General features: G+C 40.3%; 1 protein-coding gene across 1 annotated transcript; it reads right to left on the minus strand.

Moving 5' to 3' along the window:
• Nucleotides 1-11,352: 11,352 nt before the first annotated feature.
• Nucleotides 11,353-12,639, minus strand: LOC112769740 (uncharacterized). Its single transcript, XM_025814214.1, has one exon. The coding sequence runs from the start codon at nucleotides 12,637-12,639 to the stop codon at nucleotides 11,353-11,355; it is 1,287 nt and encodes a 428-aa protein (XP_025669999.1).
• Between the last annotated feature and the right edge of the window lie 422 nt (nucleotides 12,640-13,061).

Consider the following 13,061-nt stretch of genomic DNA (forward strand, 5'->3'; position numbering starts at 1 on the left):
CTGAGTTGTTGATTCTGATTTTGTCTTTTAATTCTGAATTTTTTGTTCTGTTTGATTTAGGGTAATTCTTGTTTAGGGTTGATTCTGAATTTTTTGTTTATTTAATGTTAATGCAGGAAAGGAGAAGGTGAAAGAGGAAGAATTTGTGGAATTAGTGCACCACATAAAAATTTTTGGAATCAGATTGGTTGTATTCTGATTTAGTTTGGTTCTATTTCTGATTCAGTCTCTTGCCTTCTTTTTTTTTTTTTTGCTTCCTGATTTTTCTGAGTGAGGTTGATTATTGTTCCATTTTCTGCTTCCACTATTTTTACAAAATTGTTGATGATTTTAATTTGTTGTGTTTTTACTACTTTGTTAATGATTTAAGTCAAGTGATTACTTGTTAGTGACTTTGGAATCAGTTTGGTTGTATTCAATGATTTTGTTTGTAGCTGTGTTTATTTGCTGAAACTTGTTATGATTCTAATTTTAAAAATAATGCAAAAATTGAGGCATGGCCCTGTTCCCCTAATTTGAAGATTGAGAATCGAGAATACCTAAACATTTAGAGGCACATTTTTAGTTTAGTTAAGCATTCATATTACACTTTAACATTCATTTTTTCCTAAATATACAACCCCATTTGGTATTAATTGTTATAACTCAATTTCTGATTTCAGGTTCTTTGTTTGTTGAACAATGTTTTGTGATCTTGCTAGGGAACATCAAAATATGGCTGCTTTGCTGTACAAATTAATGGAAGCAACTTTTTTTTCTTTTTATTGTGTTGAACTTTTCATGTTTTTCTATTGTTGTATTATAATTTCTTTTTTTGTTGAACTTCTTGTATCAAGATTTTTATTAGTTATTATGTTGTATGACTGTATTTATGACTTTGTGAAATTAAACTTGTTATTTTCTTGCATATGTTTTTATTGAAAATAATATAGAACAGAGTTTTAGTGCATGGGAAATAACTGGAACTGAATACATTTTTTGAATTGAAAAACTGAATAAATCGAATCAAACCAAACCGAACCAAACTACTAATATAAAATTAGATCGGATGATTTTTTTTTAAAAACCGAACCAAACCGCACCACAAACACCCCTAACTAGTCATACAGCATTTCTCTCTTTGGTGAGGTTTGCATTTATTTGAGAGTGGAATTACTCAATTGCCCACTTTTTGGAGGACAACCTATGGTACAATCTGCTGGAAAAAAGATTATCTAGGATGAACATATTTATAAAATAATAAAGTAAAAAATTATTATTAAATTTATAATTGTTATTATCTTAATTTAAAGATAATTTATATTTTTATTTTAGAGAAACTTAATCCCAATCTGCATGCTCCACACCTGGATGATTTGCTGGCAAGTATAGAACATGTTACACTTTTTTGGATAAAGTCTTTTGACTCTTCAACACATAGTTATCAAAACCAGACCGAATCAGCCGGTTCAACTGAAAAATCGGTGAACTAGACCTAATACCGATCCGGTCTAACCTTCGAACCGTTTAAGACATTAACCCGGTCAAATCCGATATGAGAAAATCCAAAGATACTCGCCTAAGAGAAAATCAAAGATCTTCGACCGATTAGTATGGTTGAATGTGTGTATAAGGTGATTTCGAATGTGTTGGTTAGGAGGATGAGATCAGTGACATCAGGGCTGGTTAGGGAGACTTAGAATGCGTTTGTCAAGAGTCGGAAAATACATGATGGGGCACTTATTGCTTGTGAAACTGTACATTGGCTCAAAATGAGAAAAAAGTAAGTGGCAATAATCAAGTTGGATTTTCAAAAGGCATATGATAGAGTCAAGTGGAGTTTTGTGGATATTGTATTGCAGAAGATGGGATTTGGGCGAAGATGGAGGGAGTGGGTTATGGAGTGTGTTGGAACAACTTCTATGTCAGTGTTGATAAATGGGTCACCAACAAAACAATTCAAAATGGAAAGAGGTTTGAGACAAGGTGATTCACTATCTCCATTCTTATTTGTACTTATTGTTAATGTCCTGCATAGGATGATAGGAGAGACAGTTAGAAACGGATATATATCCCCTCTATTAGTTGGGAGAGACAGTATAGAATTGTCACATCTTCAGTTTATAGATGATACTGTGTTGTGTTGTCCGCCAAAGGAGGAGACTATTACGAACTACAAGAGGCTTCTGCATTGCTTTGAGTTGATGTCGGGGTTAAGTATCAATTTTGACAAATCCAGTCTGATCCCAATCAATTGTGAACAACAGTGGGTACGAAGTATGTGCAGCTTGTTGGGGTGCAAGGAAGCTACTCTTCTGATCAGATACCTTGGAATCTCTTTAGGAGATAACCTGTGGTTGGTCAAGACTTAGAATCTAATAATAGACAAAGTGGAGGAGAATCTCAACTTATGGAAATCTAAGGTGCTCAACAAAGCAGAGAAGTTGATGCTCATCAAAGCAGTATTAAATAGCCTGCCGGTATATTATTTAAGCTTATATAAGATGTCGAAGGCTGTTGCTAAGAAATTGATTTCATTTTAGAGAAGATTCTTGTGGAGCAAGGAGGATGGTAGGAATATGGCTTTGGTTAGATGGGAAGTGGTTCAGGCTCCAAAAAAGTTAGGTGGTTTAGGAGTTGGAGATATGATGGTTCGTAATACAACACTTTTGTTTAAGTGGTGGTGGAGATTTTCAAAGAAGGAGTATCCGTTCTGGAAAAATGTGGTATGCTCTTGTAATAATGTCAATCCTAATCAGCTACTATCCACCCAGGCATTACCTACTAGAGGGGGTCCATGGAAGGATATTTATCAGCTACAGATTAAGGAGCAACATGTAAGAGACAAGATGATAATTGGTTTATCTATGGAGATTGGTGATGGTAGAAGAACTCGATTATGGGAGGATGTCTGGCTAAATTGTGGTCCTCTGAAGGAAAAGTTTCCAAGGCTCTTTTTGGTTTCAACCCAAAAAGGATCTGTCAAAGGGGTTGTGGGTTCTGGGATAGGTTAGAGTGGATTTGGAACTTCCAATGGAGACGAGAGTTATTCCAATGGGAATTGGAACTTGTGAATCAATTACATGACAACTTTGAGGCCAGTTAAACTAGCTTTTGACAGAGAGGATAGAGTTGTATAAAAGTTTGATAGACAAGGTATATTTTCTACTAACTCATTTGTGCAGGTGTTGCAGGCGAAAACGATTTCGGAGGACGTAACAAGTTATAGTTTCACCAAGACTATTTAAAAAAGCTTAGTTCCTCCAATAGTGGAGTTGTTTGTTTAGTTTGTTTTGATAGGCATGGTGAATACAAAGGAAAGTCATGAATATTAGTGGCTAAAAGAATGGGGGTTGAATCTTGGCCTCCTTTTACTTTGCTTGAGTAATCTTGGAACTGGATAGAACTTTTGAATTCTGTAGTGTTGCCTTAGGTGAAAAAATAGGAGATTATTTTATTTTGTCTCTTGTCAAAAGAGAAGCCAAAACTGAAATATGTGCAAGGCATATGGCTATGAAGTCTAGCTGGATAGAATAAGTAGGAGATTATTTTGTTTTGTCTCCAGAATAGAAAAACCAGAAACAGAGTAGAGAAGAAGAAATGACACGGCCATATATACTGGTTCAGCTACTCAGTGCAATGTAGCCTACATCCAGTCTCCATCACAACTATGACAGAATTTCACTATCTTTGAACAAGATTACATTCACCAATTTTTCCTAGGATTCTACCCAATCCTATCTGGGACAAATCCAGTTTCTAACCCAAAACCATATTTGACTAGGAACTCATTCTAGCTTTCAATAGCAAAGTGCTCACCCAACTTGCAAGGGAATCCCCTCAGGATCATGTCTACAAAACAGAAAAACTTATAAAGGGTTTCTGAAATAAACATTAGCTTTTTCTCCAAGTCTAACTCTTTTGCCTTTTTTCACTAAATGATTTTTTCTTACATACCTCACTGTGATGCCTTTACCATTGAAAACAAAGAAAGACTAGACTGTGAAAACAGAATATTCAATAAAAACTATGAAGGAGAAAAATGGTAATAGCTCTGTAAGCTATAGGAACCCAAACTTAGTGCTCTCACTCCTTGCTTCAATCCTTGGCCATTCACCCCTTTAATAGAGGAGTAAAGCTTCCAAAACTTGAAACTTTGCTTCATCACATTGGACATCTTCTCCCAAAAATCAGAAGCAACAGCGGCATCACAGAAGAGAGATAGAGTAGAAGCAGTGACTGAATCATACAAGCATCCATACCTTCTATCTTCTCCTTCATCCTTTTTTATCTAACTTCTTGAATCTGAACCGTGCATTCTTACTTCGACTCCAAGTTTGATTATTGAACGTTGATACAAAGTAGAGTTTCATTATCTTCAACACCTTCAACTTTCTACTTCTGTGCATACAAAGAGAAGATTTCTTCACAAAGCTTTAATGAAGCACAAATCTAGAAGTACGTCTCTGATGATGCTTTGGTAGTGATGTTTGCTTTTAACTTTATCTTCTTTGACTTCTTTTTTTTTTTTGATTGAATTGGTAACCCACTTTTGATTTCTTGATTTTTTCCTAGCTCAGAGTTTTCTTTTTCTTGATTTTCTTCTGAGCTTTCACGTGGGTGATGGAAGAGAGAGAAGAGAGAGTTTAATTTTGGTGGTGTGGTATTTGGTTCAGAGAAAATAAGATTCAATTTTTTAGTTAGCAACTAAGTTGAATGGTTGGACTTGAATCCTTAGTTGGGCCATTTGCTTGTTCTTGGGCAAAACTTAATTTTTTTCCTTGTTTTGGTTAGATTGCTTGCTTGCTTTTATTTCTGATGAAAATTAGCCACTCATTCTTTGAATTAAATAAGATGATATGAGTGCTTTGTTTAAACAGAACTAATGTTGGGCTTTATTAGTTTGTTGGACCTGTTTTCTTGCTCTTTTGGCCAGTGTGATTAAATTAATTTTCTCCATACCAAACAAACTAATCATACACATAATTGGCTTTTAATCCAATAATAATATTTAGTTATCATCTTTAATATGTTGTTAGTTTATCAGTAAATTTACTTGACAGGTGTGGTGTGCATATATGGTCATTTTCCGGTATTTTGAAGGAACATTTTCAAAGCTGGACAAGTGCAACAATAAGGAAGGAGGAGCGCAAGAAGTGGTTGATATGTTTCTTTGCGATAGTTTGAAACGTTTGGGTGGAAAGGAATATGAGGATATTTGAAAATAAAAAAAATGTGTAGAGGAAATCATTAATATGTCGCTTCTTAGTTACAAGAAATAGAGGTATGAAGATCCCTTTTATTGTTGGTGGCAATGCCAGAAATGACAATGAAATAAATTATTGTTTGCTAGGTTGCTAGGTGGCTACAATTAGTGTTGCTTTTTTGGTTTTTTCTTTGTTTATTCGTTTCATGTTTGTGTTGAGCTCTTTTATTTCAAAAAGATAAAAAATATAGCTATTAATATTACTTTTTCTTATGAACTTAAATTTAAAAAAAAAAGTGATAAAATCTTTTAGATAACAAAATTGTAATTAGTTCCTGTAGATATGTTCAAAAAACAATAACCAAATTTATAAAATAAAAAAAGAACTTCTTCATTTAACAGCCACGGTATAATAATAATAATAATAAAAAAATTCATGCTTAAACCTGTGTCATTTCATGCTTCTCATGGAGTAGAGATCTGGAATTTAATATAAAAAATTCAGCCAAAACAAATAACTTGGTGACACCTCCTGCTTCATGGGAGGATCCATGCTCACCAATATACATGAGTAATAGATAATATATATATCAAGAAACTATTTGGATTGGTGGGTACTTTCTGTCCGCTTTTAATTTCAGATCAGGAATATTATTTTTATTTTTTTAATTCTATTTTGGAATAATAAATATGTTAAGAATATTAGGATAGTGATTGCTTGTTATTGGTATGAATATGCGGGATCCTAGAAATTTACCCGTCACCAGTATTTCTTCGATCAGAAGCAAGCCATAAGGCAAGTAGTTTAATTTAAAGTTGAGTGATTAATAAAAACTAAACTCCCCAATAATAACAATGAAAGTTAATATAACTTTTAAGAAATCATTAGTAACATTATATATATATATAGGGGGCAAGAACCGTCTTGCCGTGGACAATTTCTGAATTTTCTTTTTTGTGTTTTTTGAAAGTAAATGAATATTTTTATTATTTATTTTGTCAGTTTGACGTTAGTTTTATTTAAGGTTTAAGATTTTATTTTATTAATATTTTTAAAATTTAAATTAAAAATAATATTAAATTCATAATATCTATATAAAAAATAAAAATATTATTTGCACAACAAAATCAACTATGATGTAATGATAAATCTAAAAAATTTTGATAATGAGAGTAAACTATATATAAGATGATAATAATTTTTATAATAAAAATATTATGTGTATATAAAAAATATTTATCAAATTATTTATTAACCATTATATACCATTATATATATATATATATATATATATATATATATATATATATATATATATATATATATTGTTTAACTTATTTTTAATTATATGTTTTTTTTGTATTTCAATATATATTTTATAGGGTGGTTTTTTTATGTATCTATAACATGATTCTTGTTATAATTATATTTTGTTGTTGTAAATTATTATTAATCTTTAAAATATCTAATTTACAAATTAAAACACTAAATAGTAATTTAAATAATAACATATAATTTAGAATTTTATTTTTTAAATTTCATATTTTAAAAAAAATTGAGTAATTTTAATTTTTTCTTAACAATACAATAATAATAATAATAATAATAATAATAATAATAATAATAATAATAATTTAAAAATTTACTTCTCATATAATTAGAAGGCAACTATTCTTACTGATATTTATAGTTGAAAAAATTCTTTCAAGTAATGCACTTGTTATGGAAAAAATTAAAGTTAATTTTAAAAGAAGATAAATAATACTCTTTTGAATTAATCTTTTTAAAAAAATATCTGTTCGGTAGGTCGGGTATCGGACGGTTCAGATTAGTATCCTGGTTAATGAGGGGAAGGTCTCGCCTGGTCGTAAGTTACCGGGTTGGAGTAGACGACGTCCCGAGCACTTCGTGTGAGGGGGGGGGGTGTCATCTGCAAAGACACTCCGACGCTCTAGTCAGTAAAGTGTGTAGGCGAAAAAAGGGTGAATGGTATGTGACGTACCTTGGAGGAGGGGCAGGGCCCTCCCCATATATACCGTGTCAAGAGTGGGCCCTCCAGGGGCAGAGCCCACCTTCCTCGAAGCTTCCTTTCACAGCTGTAGTGGATAGCTGTCCAGGACGCGTGTCCGGGTCAGTATCTGAACGCCTTGCACCCGACCGTTTGGGTCGGGTCGGCCCATATTACATTTGGGCCAAGCCGTAACAGTGCCCCCAACGCGCCGGCAATGATTGTGAGGGTTGTTGGTGGCATGTTATCTCTTCTTTCGTGTGTTGTCGCCAGGTCGGCCGCCCGTGGTGGGAACGTGCCCCTTGCGCGCGTATCTATTCGCTGCTAAGGTGACCGTTTGTCGCCTCGTTCCTCGCGTAGGGCATTAAATGCTCATAATGGGTTAAAAACTCCGCGTGCAAAGACTGTTTTGCCCCTAGGCCTTTCGCGCTTCTTGAGTGGCAGTTTTAAAACAATTTTCATTTGTTTTCCTCCTATATCTTTACTCCAACCATCTCTATCCAACCATCTCCATCCTCTCCTCCTTTGAGTTTCCCAGAGTGTTATTTCTGCATTCCTGCGCATTTGTTCCTCCTCCTTCTCCTTTGAATCTTCGCAATTAATCCAGGTAAGCATTCATCTCTTCGTTCTCTGCTTCGTGTTTATTTTGCCTTTGCCATTAGTTGCTGTTTGCTTGGTTTTGTATGATAGATGGCTTTTAGTACAAAGTAGGTGCGTAAAGGGGGTTACCATTCCAGGGTAGGCTTTTGTTTGGATTTTGCTTTAGTCATGCTTGATCTTAGCTGTTGAATAGGCTTAAATGTAGTTTCTGGGTTTTTTCCGGACTCCCGACCTCATAGACTAACCGAGTGGTACCCACACTATAGGTATGCCTCGTGTCGTTTCTCGAGCTTCCCCCTCCGTCGTGAGTTACGACCCCTACGCCTGGGTGACTTCCGACGTGAAGGACTCCCCGAACCAGATGGGCGAGGAGGAGCTAACAGAGTTCCGCCAAGGCGAGTACTTGTGCGGAGAGACAGACGAGGAGGCCAACTATGACGTCTTTGTTCCCGCCCCAATGAACGACTATATGAGCTTAACTTCCATTCTCCTCGGGTCCCCGATTGGATTTGGTTTTATAAGTACATGTTCACCCAAGTGGGGGTTCGTATCCCATTTTCTGCTTTTCAAATGGCGCTCCTTGGCCGGATCTCGGTGGCGCCGTCGCAGCTGCATTTGAACAGTTGGGCTTCCATCCGCTGTTTCGAGATGGTATTTGAATACTTGGAGTTGCCGGTGTCCGTTGACGTTTTTCTCTTTTTCTTCAATCTCACGAATCCTTCGAAGGAGGGGAAAGCGAGGAAAGGGTTTATGTCCTTCCGATCTGCCCAGGGTCGGAGGATCTTCGGCTTGTTCGAGGACTCTTATCATGGGTTTAAAGATAAGTATTTTAAGGTGCGTCCAGTCAAAGGTCGTCACCCCTTCTGGCTGTCGTTAGAAGGGGAACGCCTCATCCCGACGTATTGGAGCTTCGGGGCAGGATCTAACACTTTTATTAAGGTGTCTTATAAGGGGATGTCCGTTGTGGACAAGAGGGTTGCCGACGTGTTGTTGGCTGTTTTTGGGAAGAATCATGTGAATCCCCACCTTTTGATGGGTGACCCCGGGAGGTCGCCAGAAATTATATTTGTGAGTTGTTTCGCCTTTGTGTTTTTTGCGTTGTTAGTGCTTCACTTGGTTGTGCCGGTTTCACGACTAACTTGTTTACTTGTTTGTTGCAGTGGAGATGTCTGCTTCTGTGACAGGGCTTGAGGATTTATTCAAGAATTTCTTGGCGGACAACGATGAGGAGGAAGCTGGCGAGAAGGTTGACGGGAAGCCGGAGAACCATCCTGAGGAGAAGAAGGATCAGGCGGTGCCTTCACCTCGTGACACCGAGATGTCTGACAAAAATTCTGCCGAGGCGCATGCCTCCCCTATTCCCGAGGAAACGGCTGGCATCGGGCATTCATCCTCCACCCAACAAGAGGATGATGACTTGAAGCTTATCCCTACTCCCAAAAGGTAGAGGGCATCCTCCAGCCCTGAAGGAGTTCTCACCGTGATGGAGAGAAACTTCGACGCTGGGGCTTTCATAGACTCCCAACTGATCCCCAGCACGGAAGATCACTTCCTCGGCACCGAGCTTGCGAGGCAGGCGAGGTGGATGTACCGTACCCTTCTCCGCTGTGCTGTAATAGCCCGGAAGGCCGAGTTCGAGTTGTCGGGGATGCAGTCGCTGCGCAGGAAGCTTGAAGCTGCTGCTAAGGCCAACAATGAATTCAAAGCTCAAGTTGAAATGCTTCAGGAGCAGCTGTCCGAGACGGGGAAAAAGCTTAAGGCTGCTGAGGAGAAAGCTGCGTCTGCTGAGGAGAAGATGGAGACCTCCGATGCCACCGTGTCTTGTTTAACCGAGAGGGAGATGACTTTGGAAAATCAGCTCAATGCCGCGCAAGGTCGGGTGGTCGCTCTGGAGAAGGAGCGTGATGCGGCCCTTTCGTCGGCCAAGGCTGCCCAAGTTGAGGTTGAGGAGCTCAGGAAGAAGCATAAAGAGACCGTGAAACAGGGAAAGAGCGCGATCTTCATGATTGAAGAGGCACTTAAGGCCCAGGTGAAGATCGTGGCTCCTGATTTCGATACGTCGGCAATTGGGGTCTTCAAAACAATCAAGGATGGCAAGATTGTCGACATGCCCAAAATGTGATCTCTTTGTACTTTGTGTAATTTGTTCGTAGAACTTGTGGAACTGGTCTTTTTATATACTTTACTGGTCGCCTGGTCAGCTTTTGATCATCATCTTTATCCGCTCATCTAGTATTGTTTTCGTTTCATTTTGTTACCGCTTGGTTGGTATTGGCTTTGTCGCTCGTGTTTGCTTTACCGTTTTGGTAGTTTGGCGGGGCCAGGTCGTGGCCTTTAGTATTTTCGTAGCCATTTGTTATGGCTTAAATTTAGGTGGCTCCTGGGGTGATCAGTCTCGGGGTGCCGTATCGTGATTCTGTTTAACGTATTATATGGAATTTGTTGTCGTGGGATGTGTAAGTAGGGAAAAATCAATAGAGGTAAACATTAACCGGTAATTGAACAAGTCTATTATCGTAGCAAGTGCAAAAGTAAATGATTAAGCTCGTTAGGTCGCCTGGTCGGCGTGCTTGAGTTAAGAATAAAACTTTCTCAGGTTACCTGCATTCCAAGTTCTCGGGACCTCTTTACCGTCGAGCTTCTCCAATTTGTAGGCGCCCTTGCCAATCACTTCTTTGACTCTGTAGGGGACTTCCCAGTTCGCCGCCAGTTTACCTTCTCCCTGGGTCGTTAGTCCGATGTCGTTGCGCCGTAGGACAAGGTCGTTTTGCTCAAATTCCCTCTTGAGCACTTTGGAGTTGTAGCGCAGGGTCATTCTTTGCTTTAGTGCTATTTCTGACAAATGGGCTATTTCCCTAGCCTCGTCTGCCAGGTCTTTTTCCACCGCTTCCTCTACTCCCTTTAGAAGTAATCGTGGGCTTGGCTCGCCGATCTCTACGGGTATCATTGCGTTCACCCCGTACGTCAGGCGGAAAGGGGTTTCCCCTGTGGAGGATTTCTCGGTTGTTCGGTAGGACCAGAGAACCGAGGCAAGTTCGTCAGCCCATGCCCCTTTTTGTTGTCCAGCCGCTTCTTAAGGCCCAGCAAGACGACCTTGTTTGCGGCCTCAACTTGACCGTTTGTCTGGGAATGCTCTACTGAGGAGAATTTCTGCTTTATGCCCAGGCCGGCGAGGAACTCCGTGAATTTCTTGTCGGTGAACTGTGTCTCGTTGTTAGAGATGATGACTTCCGGGATGCCGAATCGAGTTATCACCTTCCTCCACATGAACTTTCGACAATTGACTGAGGATATGCTCGCTAGTAGTTCAGCCTCTATCCATTTGGTGTAGTAGTCGATAGCGACTATGAGGTATTTGACTTGCCCCGGTCCGACCGGAAAAGGTCGGGAGGACGTTAGCAGGCTTAGTTCAGTTGCCGGCGCTCTGTGGAAGTTGGCGTTCTCTTGGCACTTGACACATTTTCTTACGAACTCTTTTGAGTCGACCATCATCGACGGCCAGTAATATCCAGCTCGGATGAGCTTTCTTGCTAGGGCTTTGCCCCCGATGTGGTGACCTTAGCATCCCTCGTGGACTTCTCTGAGTACGTAGTCTGTTTGATCGGGATGGAGGCACTTCAGCAAGGGCTGGCTAAGTCCCTTTTTGAACAGTTGGCCTTGTATGATCGCATATCTGGCCACCTCCATTCTCAATGCTTTAGCTTCCTTCTCGTCTTCAGGAAGTTTGCCGTTTTCTAGAAAATCAGTGATGGGGTCCATCCAGGAGGGGCCTATCTTTGTCAGGTGGAGGGTGACTGCCGGTTCCTTTATCATTTCTTGAATAAGGGACCTGTTGCCGACTCCCAGTTTCGTGCTCGCTAGCTTTGATAGGAGGTCTGCCTGTGTGTTCCTTTCCCTCGGAACGTGTTGGATCGCGACCTCCTCGAACTGTTTTGCCAGCTCTTTGACCTTTTCCAAGTACTTTTGCAATAGCGAGTCCCTGGCTTGGTAGCTTCCGTTGACCTGCGAGGTAACAACCTGTGAGTCACTGCATACTTCCAGCCTCGTAGCCCCGACTTCTCGAGCTAGGATCAAGCCGCCCAGGAGGGCCTCGTATTCCGCTTGGTTGTTTGATACGGAAAACTCAAACTTGATTGATTGTTCGTATATGACCCCGGCAGGACTTTCCAAGATGATCCCGGCACCCCCGGACGTTTGGTTGGAGGCCCCGTTCACATGGAGCCTCCACCGTACGCCCGCTTCTTCGGTCGGATCCCCCGCTACTTCCACCAAGAAGTCTGCCATTGCTTGTGCCTTGATTGCATGTCGGGGATCATATCGCAAATCATATTGAGATAGTTCGATGGCCCAAGTCATCATTCTTCCCGCTAAGTCGGGCTTTTGGAGCATTTGGCGGATTCCTTGGTCCGTTCTTACGACCACTTGGTGACATTGAAAGTACTGCCGTAGTCTTCGGGAGGAGGTTAGCAGTGCTAGAGCCAGCTTCTCTAGTTTGCTGTATCTTAGTTCTGCTCCTTGTAGCACTCTACTCACGAAGTAAACTGGTTGTTGAATCTTCCCTTCTTCCCTTACCAAGACTGCCGCCAGCGCCTCCTCCGTTATGGCCAGGTACAGGTAGAGCGGTTCTCCGACTTTTGGCTTCCTGAGCACGGGTGGTGTGGCTAGGATTTCTTTGAAATGATTGAATGCTTCCTCACACGCCAGGGTCCAATAAAAAACTATCCCTTTTTTCATAAGGTTGAAAAATGGCAGCGCTCTAGCGGCCGACGCTCCGAGGAAACGGGATAAAGCGGTGAGTCTTCCGGATAGCCTCTGAACATCCTTGACGCAGCCCGGACTCTTCATTTGGAGTATTGCTTGGCATTTTTCCGGGTTGGCCTCGACCCCCCCCTTTGGGTTATCATGAACCCTAGGAACTTTTCTGCTTCCATGGCAAAGGCGCATTTGAGTGGGTTGAGCCTCATGCCGTGTTGTCGGAGGGAGGCGAACACGTTTCCCAGGTCGCTTATGAGGTCTTCAGGCCGGGTGGTCTTTGCGAGGATATCATCCACATACACCTCCACCGTTTTGCCTATGAGGTTGCTGAATATTTTGTTCATTAGCCTTTGGTACGTTGCCCTAGCGTTCTTTAGGCCGAACGGCATCACCTTGTAGCAATATGTCCCTCTTGGCATTATGAACGCCGTTTTCTCTTCTTCAGGCCGGTGCATTGGTATCTGATTATAGCCTGAATAAGCGTCCATAAAGCTCAGGTACCGGTATCCCGC

Source organism: Arachis hypogaea, chromosome 18 (assembly GCF_003086295.3).
Source record: "Arachis hypogaea cultivar Tifrunner chromosome 18, arahy.Tifrunner.gnm2.J5K5, whole genome shotgun sequence".
Classification (NCBI taxonomy): Eukaryota; Viridiplantae; Streptophyta; class Magnoliopsida; order Fabales; family Fabaceae; genus Arachis; species Arachis hypogaea.